This window comes from Onychomys torridus, chromosome 16, assembly GCF_903995425.1.
Source record: "Onychomys torridus chromosome 16, mOncTor1.1, whole genome shotgun sequence".
Taxonomy (NCBI): Eukaryota; Metazoa; Chordata; class Mammalia; order Rodentia; family Cricetidae; genus Onychomys; species Onychomys torridus.
Genome location: NC_050458.1, coordinates 38,356,443 through 38,381,683, shown reverse-complemented (window position 1 = coordinate 38,381,683; position 25,241 = coordinate 38,356,443). Strand labels below are relative to the sequence as shown.

Sequence of the window (25,241 nt, the reverse complement as noted above, 5' to 3'; positions counted from 1 at the left end):
GAAAGATAGTTCACTTTCTCCCTTACTGCCCAGGGAGGAGGAGGCAGAATGAGAATTGCAAGGTTATCACTTACTGAATTTCTTGCCCCAGCAAGCTTGATGGGTGGGTAGTTGAAGCATCCCATTTGGGCGCAGATACCCACTCCCAACTGGGGCTGGTAGACCTGGATGGGGAAGTGCTCGATTGCCAGGAGGCTAGAACGGTGTCATGCATTTTAGTTGTTGCTATCATTGAATGTAAAAACATCCTTTGAAGGCACCCATGATGAGGGCTTGGTCTCCAGCTGGTGGGCTCTGAGAGATGATAGCATCATGGGGGGCCAACCTTATTAATAGATTAGCACTTTGATGAGTTCAGCTCAATGGTCCCTTAAGGCAGAGGAAGTAGGTCACTGTGCACATTCCCTACAAGGGCACATCTTGGCTCTGGCCCTTCCTGCCCCTTTCTCTGCTTCCCAGCTGCTTTAAGGGCCTTTCTGCCTCTCATCATGATGTCCTGTCTTACCACAGACCCAGAAATGATAGAGGCAGCTCACCATAGCCTACAACCTGTGAAGCTATGACCGAAATAAACCTTTCATTCTCCCCATGGCCTTCCTCAAGTGTTCCACTGTGTTTCAGTTGCAATGATTCATCACTAATCATGCTTGGGGCTTACATCACTGTTTTGAGCACTTCCATCCAGTCAAGGCCCTCGGTTAGAAACAAGATGATCTAAGTTTATATCCTCCTCATCACTGAAGGCTTGAGGAGGCCATCACCAGGGCTTAGTGACCCGCCTAGAATTGGGCATTCAACTCCAGGTTAGTGGCCCTCCATCCCCAGTATTGTTAATTCAGTGGTATCAGCAGAACAGGTGCCAGTGAAGGTCTGTTGGCTAGGTAAAGGATGGAGGATATGAAGCGGGGGTGGGGTAGGGGTGGTGGTGTCATTTTAGTAGCAGCAGTGACAGTTGCTCACCATTAGCACCCCTGTCTTTCCTTTGTCTTTAATCCTCTTTGAGTTATTTTTTCATTGTTTAGGAACCTGAGATGACAAGAGAAAATAGGGATCCTCTCCTGGGCTCCCTTACACACTCATCACTGGGACATAGCTTATGGTTCTTTCAGTGGAGCCAGAGCTACTGCAGCTAGGGAGCATGCCTGTTTTTTTCCTGTATGTCCTTTCTGTCCTATTCAGTGAGGAGCAAAGACCATCCTCCCAGTTCTTAAGATGAAGTTGAACTCAGAGAGGTGGTATCCCTGGCTGCAGGCCTCAGGTGAAAACACAGCAGTGAGGATATGCCCCTCTTGGGCTGGCTGCCTCCAGGGTGTGATGGGAGGAGAGATGATGATTCATATACCTGTGCTCTGTAGGCTGACGGTTTGTGTACCATGAAGAGACAGTGCATCAGGACAGGCATGGGAGCATGTCTGTAGCCTCCTTGGATTCTTTTGGCTTGTGTTGATTGTTACTTTTATTTCCAGACCTCCGAAAGCCAGCCAGTGGCACAACCTCATCCGTACTATGCCTGCTTGTGTCACACAAACTGGATTAAACTCTTACCCTGTTGAAGATTAGGCCTCAGCCCATGGATGGCCCACTTCATGGGAAGTCAAGTCTGCTCAGTAGACTTTGACTGCAGTCTTAGCAGTCTCCCTAGGTCATGAGACCAGCAGTGCCATTGTGTTAGTCAGTGTTCTATTGCTGTGAAGAGACACCATGACCACGGCAACTCTTATAAAGGAAAACGTTTAGTTGGGGCTGGCTTATAAGTTCAGAGGTTTAGTCCATTATCTTCATGGTGGGAAGTATGGTGGCACTCAGGCAGACATGGTGCTGGAGAGGTAGCTGAGAATTCTGCATTCGGCTCCACAGGTAGCAGAAAGAGAGAGACATTGGGCCTGGTTTGAGCATTTGAAACCCCAAAGCCCACCCCCAGTGATGCACTTCCTCCAACAAGGCCACACCTCCTCCAACAGGCCACACCTCCTGATCCCTGTCAAGTAGGGCCACTCCCTAATGACCAAGCATTTCAATCTATGAACCTTTGGGAGCCATTCCTATTGAGACCACCACAGCCACCTTGGCAATGCGGAGATGAAGTTGATGGTTTTATTGCCAACAGATTCAGATTCAACTTCACATGCTAATCCTAAAATGCCTGAGTGCCATTCTTCACAGAGAATAAGTCTCCATGTGTAATTGTCCTTATTCCAGTTATCACTGTCACAGTAGTATTTGATGACAAAAGTCACTGTCATTAAGTAGAGTCAGCCAGACCCTGGAGTCACAGGGCTCCTCTGCCACCCATTCTTTGTCTTCTCTTGGGTTTTTGCTGGTCATGGTGCTCTCTGTCATGAAGTAAATTCTTTCTCAGTCTATCTCCCTCTTTCTTGAGTGACCTCATGGACCATTGCAGTGTATGATTCTATGCTAGATGTCTGCTGAAGGCAATGGGGAGCTGTAACAGATGGATAGTTGATCATTAGCCACCCCCTCTCTTTTGTAAACAGTGGCTTCCTCCATCAGGGCGTATTTAGCATGTTATACTACACACCATTTGCAGGGAACAACTCATTGGTTCCAGTGTTCAAAGAAAGGCTTTAAACCATGATTACATCAGTTTTGAGTTTCACTCCTCCTCCCCAAAAAGCCCCATTAATGGTTTCTTTCCTCTCTCCCAATCGACTCCCAGCCCCAGGCAAACATTGATCTACTTTTAGTCTCTCTAGATTTGCCCTCCCTGGACGTTCCTGACAAATGGCCTCAATTGATGCATGGTGCTTTGTGGTGAGCCCCTCTCCCGTGCACACTGGCTTTGAGGTTTCTCACGCTGTGGCACCAGTCAGCCTTGCCTTTTAATTACTAACCCGTGTGCCAGTGTGTGCCTATGGCATGCTTCACCTGCCAGTCTATCGGTTGATGGACAATGGATTTGTGTACCCCTTTGGTCTGTGGTGGATGATGTTGCTAGGAATGTTTACACATGGGCCTCAGATAAGTCTTTATTTCTCCTGGGTATGTAGCCAGGAATGAAATTGTTGTACTATATGGTAATTCCATGTTTAACTTTTAAAATTCCTTCTCCAATCAACTTTGGGCGTTTATATCCCCCGACTTGGGAATCTGTCGATTTTATCTAAGGTATGAAAGTTCATTTTTTGTTTGTTTTGTTGTTTTTGTTTTTTGAGACAGGGTTTCTCTGTGTAGTTTTGGTGCCTGTACTGGATCTTGCTCTGTAGACTAGGCTGGCCTCAAACTCAAAGAGATCCACCTGCCTCTGCCTCCCAGAGTGCTGGGATTAAAGGCGTGTGTCACCATCTCCTGGCAAAAGTTCATTAGTAAAAGTGTTCCTAATATTTATTCCCTTCCCTTGTTTATGTCTTGGCATTATAAGGAAATCAGGTTTAATATTTGAATCGGCACCTTCTCTCTTTTTTTTCCCTTGATCATTCTCACTAGCCATTTGTATTTTAATGACTTTGATACTGCCTTTTTAATACCATGGTAATTAGGCCTAATTGGCAAACCCCTTCCTGTTCCGATCAGGAAGGACAAAGAACAGAGCCTCCTGTGCTGGGCCTGGCCCAAACCATGGCCAGGGAACCTGGGATGATGGACTTGCAGCCCTCAAAAGAGAACTTTGTCTTTGAAATGGGGAGAAGCAGGTTCCTGAAGGAAGGACTGCTGTGTCATGAGGGAAGCAGGGGAGTGGCATTGGAGAGCCCTGGCAAACCTGGCTGAGCCACACTGGCTTTCTTGATATTTTCATGCAGGCATACATGCTGAGAGACTGAGGCTCAGAGCCATTAATTAACGCCCCCAAGGTCATGCAGCTACTGTGGACAGAACGCGAGTGGAGTCCCGGTTTGTTTAACTCAAATGCCTATCCTCTTTGTCTCAGAACCTCCCTGTACTATGTTTTGATTATGAAGGATTGAAAGGCTATAGCTGAGCTTTACTCTGTTTGCAAGAAGGACAAAATCAAACCTATTAAAGTAAGAGGCAATGCATGAGTGCACTTCTCCTTTGTCTTATGTGTTTGCCCTGTGCTCAGCACCTTCCCTCTGCTGAAGGTGGTCTAGTGTTGGAACAGAGCCTGGCACCTTGTAAACACAAGGAGAGCCCCTTCCATCTGCAGCCTTGGAACATGCACTGCAAATGGAGGTGTAGGGTTCGTATCTGACGTTTTCCACGTGCTGTGATTCCCCTAAAGCCCTGCAAAACACCAGGTGCCTGACTTGTCTTCAGATCTCCCAGAAGCCCTGAACTTAGACCACTAATTCATTTCCTCCCTCATGAAGGTGTACAAACCCTTCTCTTTCTGACTAGGCTCTGCCTTTTTTTTTTTTTTTTTTTTTTTTTGGTTTCTTTTTGCATGTATTTATTGGCAAGGAGTTCGTGTGTCTTTGAGTGCATATGGAGGGGTCAGAGTGCCATTTGTGGGGGCTGATTCTGTCTACCATGGGGATGCAGGGATGGAACTCAGGTTTTCAGGCTTGTCAGCGAGCGCCATCATCCACTGAGCCATCTGACTTCCTCTAAGCCCTGTCTTTTAGATGTGAGACTGTCAATTCTGTGTCAAGACTTTTATCATCTTCCTTCAGAGGTACTGGAGTGCCTTCCTTGCTCCCCCTGCCCCATCTGTATTCATTCTAAACAGCACTTAGTGAAGAAGAGGAACCCCCAGTATGCCCCTGCTGTTTCTCAGCAGCAAGGGGATGGTCACTAGTGAAGTTCAGGTGCTTACAGTATCCCAGACTTCTGGAACACCCATTCACATTTAATTACCAAGCACTCCTTCACACATGTGTGATCATTAGCCTATTTCATGGACAACAAGACTGAAGCCCATAGCGGTGAAGGAATTCTCTGAGGAGAATGAGTGAAATTGGAGCAAATATTCAGAAAACACCACCTAGCTACTTCCTCCTTTTGGAGATTTCTATGTTCACTAGAGTCTCAAAGACTCTCAGAATTCCCTCACTTAAGAAGATGGTTTCAATTTCTAATTAAGCAATTATACACCAAAGTTAAATCTAACTTTGGCAGTTTGCTGTAGTTTACCTATGATCTGTGTGCATCTTCTTGCCCATCTGAACCCATCTATTCATGTTCATGTATTAGAAAGAGAAGGGTAGACATCAGTGTTCCTTCCTAATAATCCTGCCCCGAGTGTCCCCGCCCTGCATGTCCCCTGCCTCCTTGCCTGTGCTGAGATTGTGCTTTAGGGCCAAGCACCCCGTGAGGCCTGGTCCCGCCCTGGAGAGAGGCAGATGCTGACACCGCTTGCTGTAAGGCCCTCTGCCCACCGGCACCACAGTTGCCAATGCTGTTCAGCTCCTATCTTGGTTGATTTTTAATTTTGTTTTGTCTAATGGTCCCATCAATTGCCGAGGAAGCAGGGATCCAGAACTCTGCAGCCATGATATGGAACCGTGTGTGACTTCCTGTAGTGGCAAGCAATTTTTACTTTCTGTATTCTGTTCTCTCGCCCCTGCATGTTCAAGATGATTGTGTCTTGCTGTAACTCGTACTTTCTACTGTTGATGCTCTTGGTCTCCAGGTCTATTTTATGCTGTTGATGTAGCCACTCCAGTGTAGGTATGTAGCCATTTCCAAGGGTACCTCTCCTCAGTTTCTTTCAGACCCATCTAAGACTTTTCTTTTTCTCCTTTCTCTCTCTGTTTGGGGGGACAGGTTTTTACATTGTAGCCTACGCTGGTATTGAACTTGCTATCTTCCTGTCTTGGCCTTCTGAGTGCTAGGATCACAAGTGTGAGTCACCAGGCCAAGATACTTAAACTCTTCATGTTTAAATTGAACCCTTTAAATTCCAAGGGCATATAGTTGAATTTTGCATTTCTATCTGTTACAGCAACATCTGCTTCTTAATGAGAATGTTGAATTTATTAATTTATTGGCATCTAAATCTGCCGTTATATTTTTTCTATATGCCTCTATGTACTTACTTGCATGTACACACGTGTGTGTGATGTGCATATGGTCTTATGTCAGTGCATGTGCACTATGGTGTGTTTGTGGAGGTCAGGGAACAGACTGAGATGTTGACTCTCACCTTGTCCATTGAGAATGTTTACTGCCCTCCTGCCAGGCTGACCCCCCTTTTACCCATTGTCACTCTGGAGTAGAGAGACCCCCTCATAGCCTTTACTAGCTGTGTTGGATACCAAGGCTGCAAACTTGGTGTATGTGTGTGTGTGTGTGTGTGTGTGTGTGTGTGTGTGTGTATGTATGTGTGTGTGTGTTGATGGTGTGTGTGTGTGTGTGTGTGTGTGTGTGTGTGTGTGTGTGTGTGTTGATGGTGTGTGTGTGTGTGTGTGTGTGTGTGTGTGTGTGTGTGTGTGTGTGTTGACAGCCAGAGCCTTTTGGAATCTCTTTTACCCCAACCCAGCCCCTCTGCCAGAGTGCAGGGCCCACCAAACCAGGAGGAGAGCTAGTTTAGATCAGTTCACAGCCCTGCTCTGAGGCAGCCTAGGACTCTCAGCCCACACCTGTTATGCAGTAGGAGGACACAAGTGCCCTCATCCCAAAGTTCCTATGGATATGTGGCTGGGGGTGGAGAGGTACATCTACCCAGGTGCTTCACATCTTCCTGGCCATGGCTTCTTGGAGAAGGGTCTCTGAGGAACCATGGAGCTACCATTGGCCTGGCTGGGCTGTAGCCCCATCCTAGGACCACGCCAGCATCTGTGGTCCTCCAGCTGGGTACTCCATCTTTGCAGGGGGAGCAGGTATACTCTAGCTGGGTGTATGATTCATTCTCTTTTTAATTTTTAAATCTCTCCCCATCTCATTATGGTGTTTCATTTCCTTCCATCTGGCACTCTGAGACTTTCACAGTATGAAATTTAAAATGAAGATGATGAAGATGATAATATTGGTTGGAAGAGAACATGGTGGGGGGGAACCTTTGCAGTTAAAATAAACTTCGGTTTCTTCCCTGCTCTCTGTCCAGTAATTTGTGTCAGTGTCCACAGAGATGACAGAGGGGATGTGTTAGGAGCTAATGCAACTGTAACCGGCTTCCCATACCTGGGTGCCGATTATGGGAGTCCCTCTTAGGAGCACTTGGGAGTGGGAGGTGCATCAAGGAAGGCATGCCAACTAACTGATTCAGCAGGGGCTCCTAAACATCTTGCCAGCAGGGCCCAGTCCAGCTCATAGAGAGATTTGGTTTGCCTCTGGGGGGGGGGGGGAAGAAGAAAAAGAAAAAGAAAACTGTTGCTTAAAATGTATAGGAGATTTCAGATTCAGTGTGGGCTCTCCTCCTCCTGAAACATCAGAAAAGGCTGGTGCTGCAGGTCAGCACTGTGCGGGAGCCACAGGCTATTGTGCATCCCATGCCATGTCCTCTCCAGCTCTGTCTACCCGAAAGGAAGCTGGATCAGGTGGTTAGGTCTGGAACGCTTGGACCCACCCCTACCAGGTCTGGTCTCCTGGGCTGAGAGAGCATTTCTGTTGCTGTCTTGAACTTGGATATTTTCTTTCAGCTCGAGGATTTGGGAGTTTACAGCCCCTGGCTAACACTGGGTATTCAGTTGCTACCAGATCTAGTCAGACTGTTCTGATCAATGCTCCTGTGTGAGCCAGCATGTGCCCACCAGGACTGTGGGGGCCCAGAGGATGAGGCAACGGGACAGAGGGCTGCAAGATGCACACCAGCCTGAGAGCAACCCACATCCTCTTCACACCAGCAGCTCTAGTGTGGAGCTAGATAGGCAGAGCAGAGCCTGCCCTGGGAAGAGCGGAGCAGGCAAACGAGATTCGTGGTTGGCCAGTCCCTGCCCTTTCCCATGGAACCTGCCAGACTCCACCTTCTGGACTCTGTGACCTTTCCTTGTTTCGTTTCCCAAGTTCAGCACCTGCCCTACGCACCCCTGACTAGGTGCTCCTGCCTCTTCAGGTCCAGCTAAGGAGAAACCCCTTCTGGGGTCCTCCATGTCCTCATCCTGGGCTTTCATCCATTCTCCAGGCTAGGGATATGCCACAAAATATAGACAGAGTATCAAGGAGTCACCTGTGGGCCTCTCTGTCTGCCTGCTTGTGTCCCCGTCTCTCTGTTTGTTGATGTCTGCCTGCCTCCATATGTATTTCTGTCTCCCCCATGTTGATTGAATGCAAAACAGTATTTTATTCTTCTCTTGTCTCCCAGCCTCAGAGATACTGAAGGACAAGGGCCATTCCTGAGAGGTGGCAAAGTCAAGGGGGACAGGAACCTGTAATACCTTATTCAGCCTTATGCCTTCTACCTTCAAAATATGGTGTGGGATAATTCTCTATGGCCAGAGCCAATGGTACAACAAGGGCCTTTCACATCCAAGCCTGCTGTTTTAAACCACCATCACGTGGCCTGGTTTCTCTCTGGGTTTCCTTGTAGCGAACACTGGGTTGACAGGAAGACTGGAGGTGCTGTATGGCTCAGCTCCCCAAAGACTAGGTCAGTCAGAATGGGGCAGAAGAAGCCAATGCTTCTTCTTTTCATCTTTCTCTTTTTTCTTTTTGTCTCAAGTTAGGACACTACTGCTTGTCCCTAACTGTCAACTTCATGTCACTGGGGACTCTGCTATTCATATCTTAGCAGCGTGGCCTTTTCAATATTAAGCTGGACCACTAGGGGATTTTTCTAGTTGAATCGATCTCTCTCACAAGCTTGGCTTTTCTGTTTTCAACCCCCAAGGGTGCAAACCAGCACCGGAAGTGGGTCCTTCTTCCTCTGAGTGTCCCTGTTGCGTTTTTCACCTTGCCTCTGTGTCTCATCTGGCACCGGAGGGAGCATCAAGGCCTCAGTGACTGACGGCTGCCCAGTGATGGCCTCGTCAAGTGCTAGTCGGAGAAAGCTTCATCGCCCGTGCTTAACTCGATTAGAAACTGCAGCGGCGGCAATAATAACACGTGACATTTATGCGAACATTTCCACTTCACACTGTGCCCGACCCAGTGTCTTCCTCTGCCGCCCCGCCTGTCTGCAGGGAGCTGATCCGCACCAGTGTTGTTCTAACCCCGATCCCCTCCCCACACCGTCTCCCAGCTTCCCGTGTGCCTGGTGCCGGGACTTGACTGCTCAGGCTGCTGCTCCTGCTTCCTTTGCCTGCTCCAACCTTTTCCCTCCGTCCCATCCCTGTGGGCGCAGGCGCGGTCACCACTTTTCATCTTCATGTAGCCTGCTGTCCGGGCAGCTCCTGTCCAGCCACCCTGGGGAGGCATTGCCTTTCTTCTTGTGACAGCATCCCCTAATCTCTGCGGACATTGCACATGTTCCTTTTAGAAGACAAGGAGAAGTAACTTTTAAATCACACTTAATCCCACCACCAAGGATAATGCTGCAATTCTCCAGATGCGCATGGTATCAATATCTGTGTCTGAAAGCACTTGGTTTACGTGAAGTGGTTTAGATTTGCTCTTTGGCAGCTACTGTTCCCCAGCATCTGACAAGGGAGCTTTCTGCTCATTCTTCAGAAGCATGACTTTTCATGGTTTCCCAGTATCTGGTGGTTGAGAGAGGTGGGCAAGCAGGCCCTTGTTAGGATGTGGTGGGGCATGATCTGGCCTCCCCCACCTTCCCACCAGCCTTCACTTGCCGACTCACCTTATTGAGGTGCTCCCTCATCCCAAGTCTGCCCCATGCTCATGCCTGGATCTGCCGTCCCCCATTGGCCCAAGGAATCCCTCTTCACCCAAGAAAATCCAAGTTGAGCAATAGTCCATGGCTCTCAGACACAGCTCTGCCTTCTCATTTGCCCCAGCCCTGCATGTGTGCATCAGTCCCACCTCTGCAGAGGTGTGTCTGCCTTACCCTGCTGGTGTGCATCAGTCCCACCTCTGCAGATGCATGTCTGCCTAACCCTGCAGATGTGCCTCTGCCTCCTAGTTGCAGGGCTTAGCTGCCCACCTAGTGCCTCTGTTGAGTTGGCTGTGATGTTTTTGAGGGTGTACATGTCCTTACTCAGGCAGAGATTTGGAAGACACTTGGGATTATTCGTCGCAGCTCTCCTTCAGGGGGACTGACAGGGCCTGAGGGCCTTTTGTGTTCTCCTCTGATAGACACCATCTCAACAGGGCAGTGGACAGGGATACTGGGAAGGCTCTGGATGAGAACCCCAGTGTCTAGCTTTCTCACCAGGCCCCATTCCTGAGCAGCTATGGCTCTCCCTGCATTTTCCTATTTTCCCTACCCCAGGGCCTGGAGCAAGAAAAGCCAAGTCCTGGTACGACATTACCTAAGCTGTCATTTTAAATAACTGATATGCAATCAGTGTGCCTCAGTTTCCTCCGTGTGCATGAGGAACAGCTCTTCACTGGGAATATGAGGTAGTTGATCTGAAGGTGTGTTAAATAATAGCTTACCAAGCAATGGCATGTGACAATGGCTGAAGTCACCTTCAGACAATGGCTCTGCCACCACTAAATGCTTGATAGAGTCATAGAGCAAGTTCGCTGAGCTTGAAACCAACATAAATGCTGAGGAGACTACAGTCTTGGAATAATTGTCATCCCAAGAGGCTCCTTGTACAGAAATGCCACACTACACCCATGCCCCAGTGGCAGGCTCTAGAAAGCTGCTGCACAGCGTAGAGGGTCCACTTCTGTGACTAATCATCAACAGACTATGGTGTCCTGTTTTTGTTGTTTGAAGGATAAGGAAATGGAGACTAACACAGTTCCCTTCAAGGCAGGCTGGAGTAACAGGCCCTCCCTGTATAGAGACAGCACAAGGCATGTGTCTTTCCCATTCTCCATCCCTCTGAACAGCTGCACTCCCAGAATTCTCCCACTTCGAGGAGTCTAGGTGATCTCTCTGTTGCCACCATGCTCTCTTCTCGGACCTCACAAGGCTCACAGAAGTGAGCTGCCGAGAGTTTTTGCAGGAATGCCTTCTCTTTGCTCACCCTTCTCCTCTGATTGGATGCAGTGTTCTTCCTATGCTTAGGTGAGGAAAGTGAACCTCAGAACCATCCCCGGCTGCACCTTTAGCAGCACAGCATGCTCAGGTCACACCATCTATCCTTTAGACACCATGCTGTACCTGCAGAGTTGCATCTCTGTCTAGGTGAATGCTGACCCTTAACAACTTAGGCCCAAAGGCCTATGGAGCTAGCCCAAAGTATCTCCTCCCAGCAGCAGAGGTCTACAGGCGGGGCCTGGTCATTTGTCCTGCCGTAGATTTACTCAGCTGGTGGAAGGCAGCTTCCTGTGGATGGAAGAATTAAAGAGAATTGCTTAGCATGTTAAAAGTGATGACTCAGACAGGGGCTAATTTTTATGAGTACTGCTCAGAGCACTGGAGGCCAGTCAGCAGCACAAGGTCGAAGAAAGACCCATGAGTGGCACCTGGGGGCTGAGGTTTGCCATTGGCTGTGAAAATTGGCATGAGTGGGCACAGACTGTTTGTCATGATTACCGCCATTGTTCATTGGTAGACATCTCTGCAAGCAGCTTGCTCACCTGTACATGCTACTGCCATCTTGCAACTGCTTGCTTCCCCCACTCCCCTCCCCTTCCCTCTGCTTTCCCTCACTCCTTCCTCTCCCCCCCCCCCCCGCTTCCTCTCCCACTCCACAATGAACACGAAGGCAAGGGATTCAGTATTCAGTCACATTTGCCTAAAATAGCAGTCGTCGGTATATGCGCATCTTATAGAATGAATCATTGGAGGCAGTGACAGAGTCTGATCCATTTTGGGTTTTGGATGGTTGTCAGAAGTGATTTCTGCACAACACAGCTTCTCATGTCGGTTTCTAGAATTTACTATCAGCTAAGGTTGGAGAACTATGGCTGGAATGCCATTACAATCCAATCAGGTACCTTTGCAAGAACAGTAATGGCACCTCTTAACAGTGACCAGGCAAAGAGAGGTAGAACACTGGTTAGATCTCAGGAGTGTATAACCTGATCCCTACAGCCCGATGCAGGAAGAAGAGAAGGCAAAGCCAGGGAGCAGTGGTGAAGATACTGACCAACAAGCAGAAACATCAGACCCCATGTTTAGGATGATGTCAACTCCGATCTTAGAGAGGAAAGACCTAACCATTACTAAGGGCCACCTGGGATAAGCCATGAAGAAATGGCACAGTGTCACTGGAGGTGAATGGGGCATCATATTCAGGGGTATAGGTCTGGCCCCATTGTCTCTATGAGGCCACTGCTAGCTGGCAGGGTCCTGCTCTGACCTGGAATCCAAGGCATGGACCTAGCCACTCTGCTTTGTTCAGGCCATGTAGTGCATGGAGTCATGGGAAACGAACAGTCATTTCTGCAGGAAAGACACACCCTCACTCAGCAGCGTGGTTCTCAGGACAGCTGCCACATGGTCTCCTCATTCACAGTTCTATGTGTTTGTGTTCCCACGAGGCCATAATTGTTAAAACATTGGAAGGCATCTTGGTTACAGACTTTCCTGAGTCAGAACAAATGGGCCAGGTAGGCACAGGGCTTATTTCAACTCAGAGCCCTGCCCCTTGAGTATGTACCTGAGGAATTGCCTGGCAGCAGGACAGACTCAGCCTGGTCAGGAAGAACCGTCCTCAGACACCAGCACTGAACCAGAGCCTAGTGACAGGTGTGGGCGGGCAGACAAGAGACTAGAGGATCTTGACCGAGAAAGATGCCTCCTGGGTTGGAAATGGGAGATGCTTCTGAAAGTTGTAGCTTTGTCCTAGGTCCAGAGGAATAAGCATTCGTATACCAAAGGTATAAAGGGGGTGCAGGGGGTTCCAAGAAGAAACACCTCATAGTTTTTCACTAGCTTAAGCCATTGTAATAAATAGGCTATTCCTAAATGTCAGTGACGTAAGGCAGAAGTTGACATCATTCCACGTTCCACATAACCTTGATCAAGGCTTGGGAACCTTCCTGACGAGCTCTTTCCATCCCAAGAGTCCGGCTGGCTAGCCTCACCTTGTCTTTGCAGCATGGTAGAGAGAGAAACGACCCAAACACACAACAGTTCAGTGCCATCCAACATAGCACATGTCCTTCTGCTTGGTCAAAGCCATGTGACTGGACATTGTGTCCCATGGTGGCCTTGCTGAATGAGGTGTGGTGATGTGAAGGGTCCTCGGTATCACAGTCCTGTGACTTTTTGGCCACCCCCGGGGTTTTCAGATCTGCATTCTCCATGAGCAGCCCTTCTAAGGGCTGTCCTTCTGACTTGAAAACCTGTGGGCCCTGCCTTGTCTCTGTACTCTTTGGCCTTTTCCCTCGGTGTGAATTGTGTTGTTGCTCTTCCTACCGGCCGCAATGCTTGACAGATTCTCTGTGAAGAAGCAAAGGAACAACAACAACAACAAAAAAACTTCTGCATAAATCATCCTGAGTAGCGTTTTCTAAATTGGATCATGGTGAAACAACTCAGGCCGATTTTTATTCTTCATTTTCGCCATGGTTCCTCTGACAGGCCATCGTCAGCTGCCAGAACGTAATCCATCAGAGTCATATATTTTCCAGGAGAAATGGGTTTAATTCCTCACCGTGGCAGTCATGTTTCCCTCCCTCATCTGCAGCACAGAACTTGTAGTGCTTAATGACACTATGATAAGAGGACAGAGTCTAGGTTCTATCATGACGGACTGACAAATGACCGGGAGCCATGTTCTTTTCTTCGCCTGGGTCTGCTGGGACCATATGGACATGCAGTCCAGCCTGTCTCAGGCTGGAGCCCCTGTACAGCATGAAGAGAAAGCACACTTTCTAGACCGAGAGACCCAGAGCTCAAGCCTAAGCCTTGGCCAACTTTGGGGTATGCGTTTGTTTAATTTGTTCAAAGAGGGGGCACTGGCTAGGTGTCCTGCAAGATTATATCTGTCTGTAATATAATGTACCCAGTAGGCAGCTGTCTCATGTGTACAAGTCTGTGGAAGGAGTATCCATCCATCTTAGGGTGCACACTGCTGTGAAGCCACTGGTCAAACTCTGGCTGAACAATGCCACTATGTCCCCCTTTTCCCTGTAGATTTAGGGTATCAGTGCTACCTCCTAAGGTGGTTGTGGGAATTAGAGGCAAATTCAAGACCGGTAAAGTTGGCACCTGATAAACAGAAGTACTTTCTTATTAATGTTCTCATTTATTATATTGGAAAACAGCCCGGCAGGGTTGGATGAATTCCCAACCTCATAGCTTCTGGTTATAGAGAAGTAATTGGAATGATCTGGAAGCTCCTTCTGATGCCTGTCAGGCCGCCCGGCAAGTAGCAGGGCAAGAGTCAGGTCTTCCGGTGCTTTGTATTTGAAGGGTCAAGATTACCGTCGCGTATTAATCTGCCACCGGCACCTTTTTTGTCTTTTTAAAGTCTTGGCGAGAGGAAAAGGAGTGTGAGCAGCAGAGCCAACTCCCTCGAAGGCCGTTTTCCATGTGCCGTGGCAAATGCACAGCACCAGTTGTTCATTTCCAAGCCTTTGATCTAGTCATTAACTCCCTTGTCTTCTCAGACAGTCCTGAGCCAACCATCTATCCTCCCTACACCACGGTCCACAGAATCATTTCATATGCATTTAGATCTGCTTGTTTTTGCTCACAGTCTATGTCAACAAGAGGTTGACTGCAGCTCCAGCCCCACTTCTCTGCAGTCAGAATGGAGAGGCACAGGCTTGTACAAAGCTCAAGCAGCGTGGCTCTACCCAACCATCGTCTCCTCTCCTATCCATCCCTCTGAGGTATCTGAGAGATCTCAGAAATGATCGTTACTAGTGTTGGCCAACACCTGCTATGAGCCATTCATGATGCTGAGACCCCTTTGGTTCTCTGTGCATGCTAGAGACGTTTAGGGAAGTGACTGGTTTATCCTCAGCAGCAGACTTTCACAGGGTCAAGGTAGCTTTGCATGTTATTCAGTGTGCTGCCAAACTAAAGGAACCCTGAATCTGCAGGGGTATGGCCACCCATTCTTACAGATGAATAGGCCATGTTTTAGACTCCAGAGCTGACTGAAGAGTTGAAAGCAGAATAGGCCAGGTAGGAAGGTAGACAGGGTGGGTCCTAGAGGCTCTGCCTTGCTCTGCCTGCTCAGCCATGGCTCCCTTGAACACCCCAGGGAACTGTGCAGCCTTGATTGACAGCAGTATCCAGCAGTAGCCTCACAACCCTCCATGATGGGTACGTGTAGCAAGGTCCCTAGAATTGCAGGGCCTGTTCAGAAGCTCAGCTTTAGATGAGGCACACTGTAATTGTTCTAAAGGTAGTGGAGCCCTGAGAGTAAGGAAGGAAAAGACCCTGGCTGCCCAAGAAAGATGAAGATTGGCCAGCCCCAAATCAGACAGCACTGTTCCTGAGAATGGCTGTGCCCTACTAAAGGCCCCTTCATTTAAATAGTGTATTAGACTTTATGTTTTACTGTGATGCATTGAGCTCTACAAATTACCTCCTCTGTGTACTACAGTGTAAGACTTAGAGATGCCATTGATTGATGTGTGGCAGACATAGTCCCCATTGGGTAACTCCGCAAAGGAAAGAGAAAGAAAATAGAGATTTTTCGAAAGTTTAGAGGATTGTTAATAAGTAGTTACCATAGTTTTAAGAGAATCGTGTGTGTGTGTGTGTGTGTGTGTGTGTGTGTGTGTGTGTGTGTGTATGTGTGTGTACATATACATTTTCCATAAAGAAAAGTGAAATCATAAAGTTTGCAGGCAAATGGATGGTCCTAGAAAGGATTATATTGAGTGAGGTAACCCAGACTCAGTAAGACAAGCAGTGATTTCTTTCTCATCTGTGGTTCCCAGCTCCAAGTCCTCAGATGTGACTATACAGCATGGAGTAACCACAGAGGTCAGAAAAGTGTCTGGGGACCATGATGGGGGAGGATCTTGGATATGGGTGACATGAAGTGGGAGATGGAAGAACAAGCAGTGGGCTCCATTGGGGGAAGGAGTAGGAAGATCAATACAAAAGGAGGAGGGATGATGGATATAACAATAAGATTATTTGATAAAGCCTCAAGAAATCATATTACTTTGTATTTACTGAAAATTATACACAATACATGTAAGTATACACACATACATACATAACATACATATATAACATACATTTATAGGGAAAGTTATACCATGTGAGTGGACGGTCATCCCCACAGGACCCATGGTTGAAACATAAGAAGTGTACAATTTCAGTGATTGGTTGGATCCTAGAGTCTTCTTGAGTCCTTACTGGCCACCACTTTACCTTCTTTCATGAAATATCTGCTTAAAAAAGAATCTTACCTATTTTGTTTTAACCGATGTCCATGTTTGCTGAGTTTTAAGAGTTCTTTATATAGTCAGATGTGGGTCTTTTAGTCCCTGACTTGCTTTTGAAGACAGAAGTCTGGAGTTTTGCTGAGGCCCCACTTCTCTTGTTTCCGACCTTGCGTGTACCTCCACTGCTACGGTTCACATTTTGTCATAGAGTCTTCCTGTCTTGGGCTCAGCTGTGGTGTTGATCTGTGGGGCATGGATCTCAGTCTAGTTCTCCCAGTCTCTGCCTAGCTGGTTGGGGTCTGTCTACTGCATAACTTAGAGGAAAACCCAAACCTCACCTGTGGAGTCTGGGAGTCAAGCCAGCTCTGCTGTCAGCACCTTCTGAGGCTGCAAGGTGAGAGCTGTGCAGATTTACACACAGAATTAGAACTTTCCCCAACTCCCCTTCCCCATCTATGCATGACGGAACCTGCATGGTCTGTCTGCAGGTCCAGCTCATGTCAGTAGGAAGGTGTGCTTCTTTTGAAGTTCAGCCTTCACCGTGCTCTGCTGTTCACCTCCTGGGGAGAACATGGCCAGTTAGAAGGTGCTCAGTGGGCGTGCTTCAGAACCTATTGTGTGGGAGGATGATGTCCTTTTCTACATAATGCTGCCCTTGCCTGTGTGCTTTAGAAGAGAGTCAGATGGAAGCCCCGTGAGAAGGAAGCAATATGCACAAGTTAGGCAAGTTAAGGGAGGGCCAGAGCATCGCATATTAGGAGCAGGGCTGTGAGACCAGGATCAGGTGTGATGCCAGTGTGGGAATGCCAACACTGGCAGGGCCAGGCTGCAAGTGGCAAGAGCTGCTGTGTGGAGAGGCTGTGAAGGTCCAGAGGACACGGGCCAGGTGTCTTTGTGACTCTAGTGTTCTCGGGGGCTACCCTAGAGTATCTTACTGTTTCAATTAGCATCTTACTGTTTCTGTTGCTGTGAATAGACACCATGACCACAGCAACTCTTATAAAAGAAAGCATGTAATTGAGGGACAGCTTACAGTTTCAGAGGTTTAGTCCATTATTGTCATGGCAAAAAGCATGGCGGCATGCAGGCTGACATGGTGCTGGAGAAGGAGCTGGGAGTTCTACATCTTGACCCACAGGCAGCAGGAGACTGTGAGCCATACTGGGCATAGCTTGAGCATAGGAGAACTCAAAGCCTGCCCCCACAGTGACACCCTTCCTCCCACAAGGCCACACCTCCTAATAGTGCCACTCCCTATGGGCCAAGCATTGAAACTTGTGAGTCTGTGGGGGCCATGGCTATTCAAACCGCCACACTTGCTTTCATCATTACCAGCATCATTAGGCATCTCTAGAGTGAATGTTAAGGCTGGAGCACAGGACTCCACTTCTCTGCAGCCTTACCTGGAGGTCAAGCCTCACATTCTTTCCCAGGTCAAGGCCACCGCTACTCACTGCTTCCCGTTTCTGCTGTAAGTTAACCCCAGAGCCAGCCACTCCCCTCCAGCTCCAAAGGGAGAATCTGGTCCTGTTTAGACCCTTCTGTAGCTACAACCATGATATGGCACTCTCTTCTAGTACTGTTGGAAGGCCTCTGTGTAGGTGGAGACCTTCTCTCCAGCCCCCGCCAAGCCCTGTGGTCCAACAGCCCACTTATAAAATAAACACACAGACGCTTATATTATTTAAACTGTTTGGCCATTGTCTAGCTCTTACTCTTATATTCAGCCCATTTCTAATAATCTATACTTTGCCACATGGCTCGTGGCTTACCTGTACCTTACATCTCGCTTGTCATGGCAGCGGCTGGCAGTATGGCTCCCCCGCCTTCGCCTTTCACTTCCCAGAATTCTCCTCTCCCCTTGTCCCGCCTATATTTCCTGCCTGGCTACTGACCAATCAGCATTTTATTTATACAGAGCAATATCCACAGTACCTAGGTGTGGACTCCTGCCTGCTGCTGCTCCCTGCTGCTCCCCACTGTCTGGTTCAGGACTCCATTCAGCCTGTGCTGGGCCCACCTTCGTCCAGTTCTAACTCCTCCTCTCCAGCCTGCCACTGATGGGATCTCAGCGTACAGTCATCACTGCAGGAAACTTTCATCTGTCCCCCCATGTCCCCTGTCTGTGCACCATGTTCCTCAACAGCGTGGTCCTTGGGAGTCCTAGTTTCCTCCACAGTAGAGTGGGAGCATGGCAGTGCCTGCCACCCAAGGCCTCAGAGAGCTGAGTGAGAGTGCTGAATATATGGCGTTCTGCCCAATGGGCTGGCCCAAGCTCTGGGATGAGTAGTGAATGTACCAAAAGAGCTAATTGTGCCTGGTCCACAGAAAGAGCCGATGTATCTCTTCAGTAACGGGGTCTCCTCTCAGTGTGTCTTCTCATTCCTGTTTTTCCCTTGCACCATACTTCTCAAAATGAATTTTGACTTTCTAGATACGTATTCAAAATTTTATTTTCTAAATCTGTTATCGCCTTACTGCATATCTATATCCTATAAATATATTTGGTATTTACGCTATTTGTTGATGGTAATGAGGATGCTATCTTATACACATGCTAATTAGGCAGTTTCCAATTTGTGGATCCCTCTGAGAATCTCAAGGCCTGGGATATTTTGGTTGAAAATTGGGCCTCGGCAAGTACTCCAGATTGATCTTTGCCCAGGCCCTTTGGTATGCTCCCCTTCTCTCACTCCATCACCCTCCCCCCAGCCCCAGCCCAGGCCAGCAAACAGAAGGCAAATTAGTAGTTGCTGTGTAAAGAAAGCTGGCAAGTGGGGGGCCAGAGCTTAGGGTTCCCATGATGAGGCCTTCATAAGAGACTGCAGGGGAGGAGGCTGAGGCCAGGGCCAGGCATCGGGAGAAGGGCGGTGGGTAGGGAACAGGCCCACAAAGGTGAGACACAGCAGCAGGGGCAGGCGCATACAGATGGCCCCTGATCAGGCTTCAAGGTGAAGGAGAATGATCCGGCTGGCTCTGGAGGGCAAGGCCAGGGGCAGGTGGAAGGGAAGGGGTTCTGGAGAGAAGCAGACTTGGGATGGTGTTAAGATTTATTGGGAGGGGTGCCAATGAGAACATGTGTCCGAGTATCAACAGCAGAGCACAGCGAGACCTCCCAAAAGGAACTCTAAACAGCAACAATAATTAAAGGACACATGGTCTCCATTTTGGTGTATGTGTGTCATTTAAGACTCACAAGTCTTAAGTGGATATGTGACCCAGGATATCTCTCTAGATCTCAGCAATCATGGCAGCAGTAACCTGTGGTACCCTGTGCACATCTGGGATCAATGCTAGGGACCAAGTGGACCTTGGCTAGATACCTGTGATGGTGTCAGGGCACAGCCAAGTATCTTGGGAAGGCTTTGCTGTATTGGACACAGGAGCATGCCCATCTCTTCAGAGCTCTAACAACCCCCTATATAGTGCTGTTCCTGTGACCACACACAACTTAGACCTCAGTTTCCTCTTCCATTGTGTCTAATCCACGATGGTGGGGCGGTATGAGAATGGAATGATGGGATAGTGGGAACTGAGCATGTTGGGATGGGAATGGTAGCCCTGGGGCGGGGCTTATGTAGCACAGGCAGTGAGCTTCTGGCAGTTATTTCCTCGCTCAGGTCTTCCCTGTACCTTGCTGCTGCTGTATCAGTCTACCAGGAGCTGTACTTAAGCGGCAACATGCAGCAGAATTTGTGTCCTAGTACTGAAAGATTTCTGTACAGGAGCACTGATACATCCTGGCAAGCTTGGTAGATTCAGTTCCCACTCACAGGGGATTTTCATAATGTCCATGGAGCATGGACAGCGGGAACCCTATGTTCTTCCATCCTTTGTTTTGTTTTTATTTACCTTTGGGGTCGGTACATGGCAAGACCCACGGATATGGTGTGGTGGGTTTAGCATCTATAGATGTTCTAGGAAAAGGAGAAAAAAAACCTTGAGATTTTGATTCTGTTGTTTGTTCGGCATCTTCTTTACATTTACTTATTTATTTCTCATGCGTACGTGTGTGCATTTGTATAGCTTTTGTATCCTATGCACACATTTGTTTTTGTGGACACACAAATACCACGACATGCATGCATGTGGAGTCCTGGGACAGCTCGCAGGAGTTAGTTCTATCCTTCTCCTATGTGGTCCCAAGGATTGAACTCAGATGGTCAGGCTTGGTGGCAAGAGCCTTTGTCTGCTGAGCCATCCCACCAGCCTGGTTCTTCGGCTTCTGGTTAACATGATGAGGGAAACACAGGTTCTTCAAGCCAGAGCTCAGAACCTTCCATGGCGCATGCTTGCCTTCTTTCTCCAGCTCCATCTTAGAGAATAAGCTACCAGATGCTCTCTAAGTCTTTTCTCTCTGGATCTTCTTGGGTCTAGTCTGAGAGGATAGTATGCCGTGTTTGCCCTGGTCCTGTCTGGTGTGAGCTAAATCCATTCCAACTACTCCTTTCTCTGGGTCAGCACAAGGTTAAAAAAGTAAGGTTGCCTTCTTGCCATGGAGATGTTTTCTAGTCCCAGCTTTAGTCTTGTAGTCTCCAGACAGTATCTGGGTGTCACTGGAATAGTGGAAGGAAACAAGAACTTATTTGGGTCCCTCCCTGCACCTGGTGTCCCTCTGGCCTCTCTGGGGAGATGTTCTGGACCCAGTCTCAACTCTGTCCAGGCTCTGTGAAAAGGCTAGTAGCGCTCAGTCCCCCTTAGTCATATACGGCAGAGAGACTTCCCAACAGTTGGTTTTCTGTAGTCATGCAGAAGCTGCAGGGACATCTCTGCTAAGCTGCACATGCCCTGGCCTGGCCTCACTTAGGTAAAATGACTCTGCATAGACCAGTGACCTGTCCAAAGACACAGTGAATTTCAAGGAGACCCAGGCATTCTCAGACTTCCTGGGAATAACAGAAAACTTGCCAAGAGTCCTGCTGACATTTTAATTTCCATACTGACATCTGCAGAATCCTTAAGCAGGCTGGGGAGAGCCACAAAGCTCCCGTTTAGAAACAACCGATCTGGGCAATGCAGGGAGGTTTCCTGGTGATGATGGAAGAAACAGCCGTCATGCCTGGTCTGGGCTCCACAACAGTTGTGACTGTGTGGCCAGCTGCTCCTTGGGCCGTCTTTGTCCAGTGTCTGCTTTGTGCTGGGTTCTGGGAGCACCAAGTTGAAGAAAACAGCATTGCTTGAGAGAAGGGTGAATGCAGTGGGAAACAGACACGTGGTATGAACTTCAGTGGAACGATGGCCATGACTGCAGGACAGCGAGGGGCAGTCATATGTAGGCCCATTAGCATTTGTGTGGCATTTTAGACCACACAAAACATCTTTTTATCTAGCCCATTTGATCATTAGCATAAGTTCCTGTAATAGCCATAATTTCTCATAAAAGCTCTGTTGACTGTACCACACCGTCCATCCACCTGAAGTGCACAGCATTCCAGTGCATTCAGAGAGCCACGCCGCCATTACCACAATCCATTTCAAACCATCTTCATTACTCTAGTAAAATAACAGCTAGAATGTTTTTGAGTATCACTTACACCAAGTGAGTGCTCCCAGATCCTGCAATGTGGGAGGTCCAAGGTGTGAAGACAATTGTGTGGCTGTCTCTGGTGACCCAGCTTCTCTGTGAAAGGAGCTGGAGTCCAGACTAAGTGACCCCAGGTCCCCCACTTCCCCTCCATACAGCTCTCCACCCGTGAGAAACAACCCTGCGTCTGTGGTATCCCTGCATACACTTGAACTCCTGTCTGGTCCTGTCCCCTCTTCAACTGTGCCACAAAGACTGTGGGGAGCAAGGCCATGAGCCCCATTGCTCTGCCTTTGTTTTCTTGGCACCCTCTTGTGCTGGCCCTGCCCCAATGGGAAAGCTTGGTACTCATGTACGTGGGAATGTGAGGTAGTGGCTTGTGCTTCTCTCGCCAGAGATGCCCCTTACCTCCTTGTCCTCATATTTCCCAGGGGGCTTTGTGGGATCAGCATCAGATGCCAGCCATTGGAGACACAAAGTAGGCTTTCCCTTTGATACAGAATAGATGTGTGCAAATTTTAGGTAAGTGTTGACCAGTGTCTAAGGGAATATTCTGGAGCTCTGTGCTGATGACTTCCACATTTACTGAACAGAGCTAGCGCCGAACAGTGAATCTACAAAAGTGACTCCCTATAATAACCAAGAGCAGGTCATGAGGGGCGGGTCCAGACAGGCAGGGACTCCTCAGGCCTTCAGGGTGTGTGGAGTTGGCACAAGCTTAACACTGCTCAAAGTCATCCCAGTTACTCAGTGAGGACAAGACAGTAATAACACAGACTGCTGTCAGGGCACCTTAACAATAGTTCTCCTCCTCCTCCTCCTCCTCCTCCTCCTCCTCCTCCTCCTCCTCCTCCTCCTTTAAATGGGAAATATATGAGAGTTTGAAAAATGGGAGTATTAAGATTCTTATACCATTTTTTATTTTTATTTTTTGCAAACTTTTAAAAAAATGGTTCTAGGGACCAAAACCAAGACCTTGTACATGCTAGGCAAATGCTGGGCCAATGAGATACACACATTTCTTTGTTTGTTTAGTGTTTGTATGATGCGTATGTGGGTCCAGGTGCATACCCCGCATACCTGTGGAGGTGAGGACCGCTTTTGGAAGTCAGTTTTTTCCTTCCACCATGGGATCCATGACTCAAACTCAGGCCATCATATTTATGTAGCAAATGATTTAAAATTATTTTTTAATGCTGTTACTTGATCAACCATGCTACCACCATTACCCCCACATTTTTATGTTAAAGATAGTCTCACTACATAGCCTGGGCTGTCCTTGAACCTGCTTTGTAGTCCAAGCTAGGCTTGAAGTCACAGTCACCTTGCTTCAGCCTTCTGAGAGCTGGGATTTCAGACCTGAAGCATACCTAGCTATGTGGACTAATTTTTAATGGTGTGAGTATGTTCATAGAATTCTCTGTGAAGAGACTGTGATGACTTCCATGCACGTGTGTTGTGGATACAGTGACTCCTCTGACTTACCTAGATGTGTAGAAATAAAAATTTAATCACATTAAAATACCAATACTTCAGAAAGAGATTATGGAACTAAAGTATAGCTTTTAGGATCTTACATTCTTAGTCTTTACTTTCCCTTTTTTGCACTTTTCTGTTTTCCAAGATTTCATTATAAACTGCTTAGGAAAAGCCCCACAAAAGTGTATTTCACTTTAGGGGGTGTTCTTTCTATCTGCATGGACTGTGTTTACCCAGTGGTGCCGCAAGCCCCTGGGCCACCAGTCTTCAGGGTCAAGCTCTGAGCCTAGTGCCATGAATGTATTGACTCTTCAGCCCTTTCTGGAGCCAGCACAGGTCTTGAAACTACATCATTGGGTATGATGTACATCTGGAAAAGCTACAAAGGTGATCATGATTTTGCTGACAAACGTGGCCACTCAGAGTCTAACAATACCGTCATCATCCACTTTTCCCCATCAGCTGGTTCAGTTGGCTCATTCCAAGTTGTGTTTGGGTTGGAGCCACAGCTTAGGAGTCCATATAAATAGCACTTAGAGTCCCCTTCCTCTCCACCTTCCTATTAACATCCACATAATGTACCTTTAGTGAGTGCCTGTTATACACCTGATCAGACCAAGAGGTGACGTTTTAGACATCAGGTAACCAACTCCTGCTCCACGGTGGGGACAGACGACAGATCAGAATATCAGCCAGAGTACAGAGACAATGGGGAAGAAAGACTGTTGACTTGTAGTGTCAGGGGAGGTTTTTAATCTGCTCCTTCATCCATCTTGCTGATTACTTACTGAGTCATTACTGTGTCCTGGATGTTTTTCTACACCTGGGGAGCCTGGTCACCAAGACCAAGTGCAACTCTGCCCCTATGGAGCTCAATTCTACTAGAATTGAGACACAGTTAACTAACTCGGAGATAAATCTTTAAGCTCATGATAAATGCCCTGCCAGAAATAAATGGAATGCTGCAGGAGAGACTAGAGGATAGGCTGCTGTGGCTGGGGTGAGCTGGGGAGGGGCTTTCCAGCTCCTGCTTCAGGAGTGAGAAAGGTTCAGCCTTGGCTTAGAACATTCTAAAGCTAAAGACTAAGGCAGAGAGGCTCCTGCATTCTAGAAATGTGTAGAAGCTCAAAGGGCCCAGAAAGCAATAAGTGTTATGTTGAGGAGAGGTGGCTTTGATCAGAGAGCAGAACAGAGGGTCTGTGGCTGGGAAGCTATGGTGGGAAGATAGGACTTGTGGCAACTGGGCCAGGGTATGTGGGTCAGCTCCTGAGTCCTGCACTGTGGAGTCATGTCGGGCAGAGTTTAGAGTGCAGAGCAAGGTCCCCAGGGTCTAGTCATACTCTATGAATATCCAGAAATGAGCTTAAGCCATGACCCAGAGCACTGTATTCTGGGTCCATTCTGCCACACCCCATTATAGAATGGAAACCCTCAATCTGGGGCGATGCAAGACTTCTCCAAAGTCTAAATCCATGGCTGAACCTCTTTTGGAAGTGTGTGTTGAGCCAGCTCTGCAGTCAGGGCCACCTTGGGACTCATTATTTCATTTTCTGGGAATGAATCCTTTAGGAATTACCAGTGATAATGGTTCATCAGCCTGTCTCATGCTGGCATGTGCTGACTCTCCAGCAGCTCTGGGAAGAAACTGTCCTACTGATTAAGTCTCTGTTGTTTTCTTTCTTCTCTCAGAATGGCTATTCAAGTGGACAAGTTCAACTTTGAAAGTGTCCCAGAATCCCCCGGAGAGAAGGGGGGATTTGCAAATCTGAAGCAGCTGGAAGAAGAGAGGCAGGAGGCCAGAGGCTTGGAGATCAGCAGCAAGCTGGACATCCGCTGGAGAATCCTATCCTTTTCAGTGTCCTGGGCACACAGATCCTGACTAGGGATTCTGACCATCTGCAGGGAGCCGAAAAGTGCTTAATAAGTACTGAGTTTCAACTACAGACAGTTCTAAATGCCATGGCAGGATATGGACCACAGGGCTGGCATTTCCTCAGCCTCGACACACTTCGGAGGCCCCACTTAATGAAGTATTGATTCTGAGTGGATAAAGGTCTTGTTGGGG

At 48.0% G+C, this 25,241-nt stretch overlaps 1 protein-coding gene across 4 annotated transcripts in view; it reads left to right on the top strand.

The window, feature by feature from the left end:
- Positions 1 to 25,241, top strand: part of Trappc9 (trafficking protein particle complex 9) — a 468,984-nt gene that overhangs the window by 341,318 nt on the left and 102,425 nt on the right. For all 4 annotated transcript variants that reach the window (XM_036207929.1, XM_036207927.1, XM_036207928.1 and 1 more), the window contains one exon: positions 24,866 to 25,018. In XM_036207929.1, coding sequence (XP_036063822.1) covers positions 24,866 to 25,018 — 153 coding nt within the window. The remainder of the gene's footprint in view (positions 1 to 24,865; positions 25,019 to 25,241) is intronic.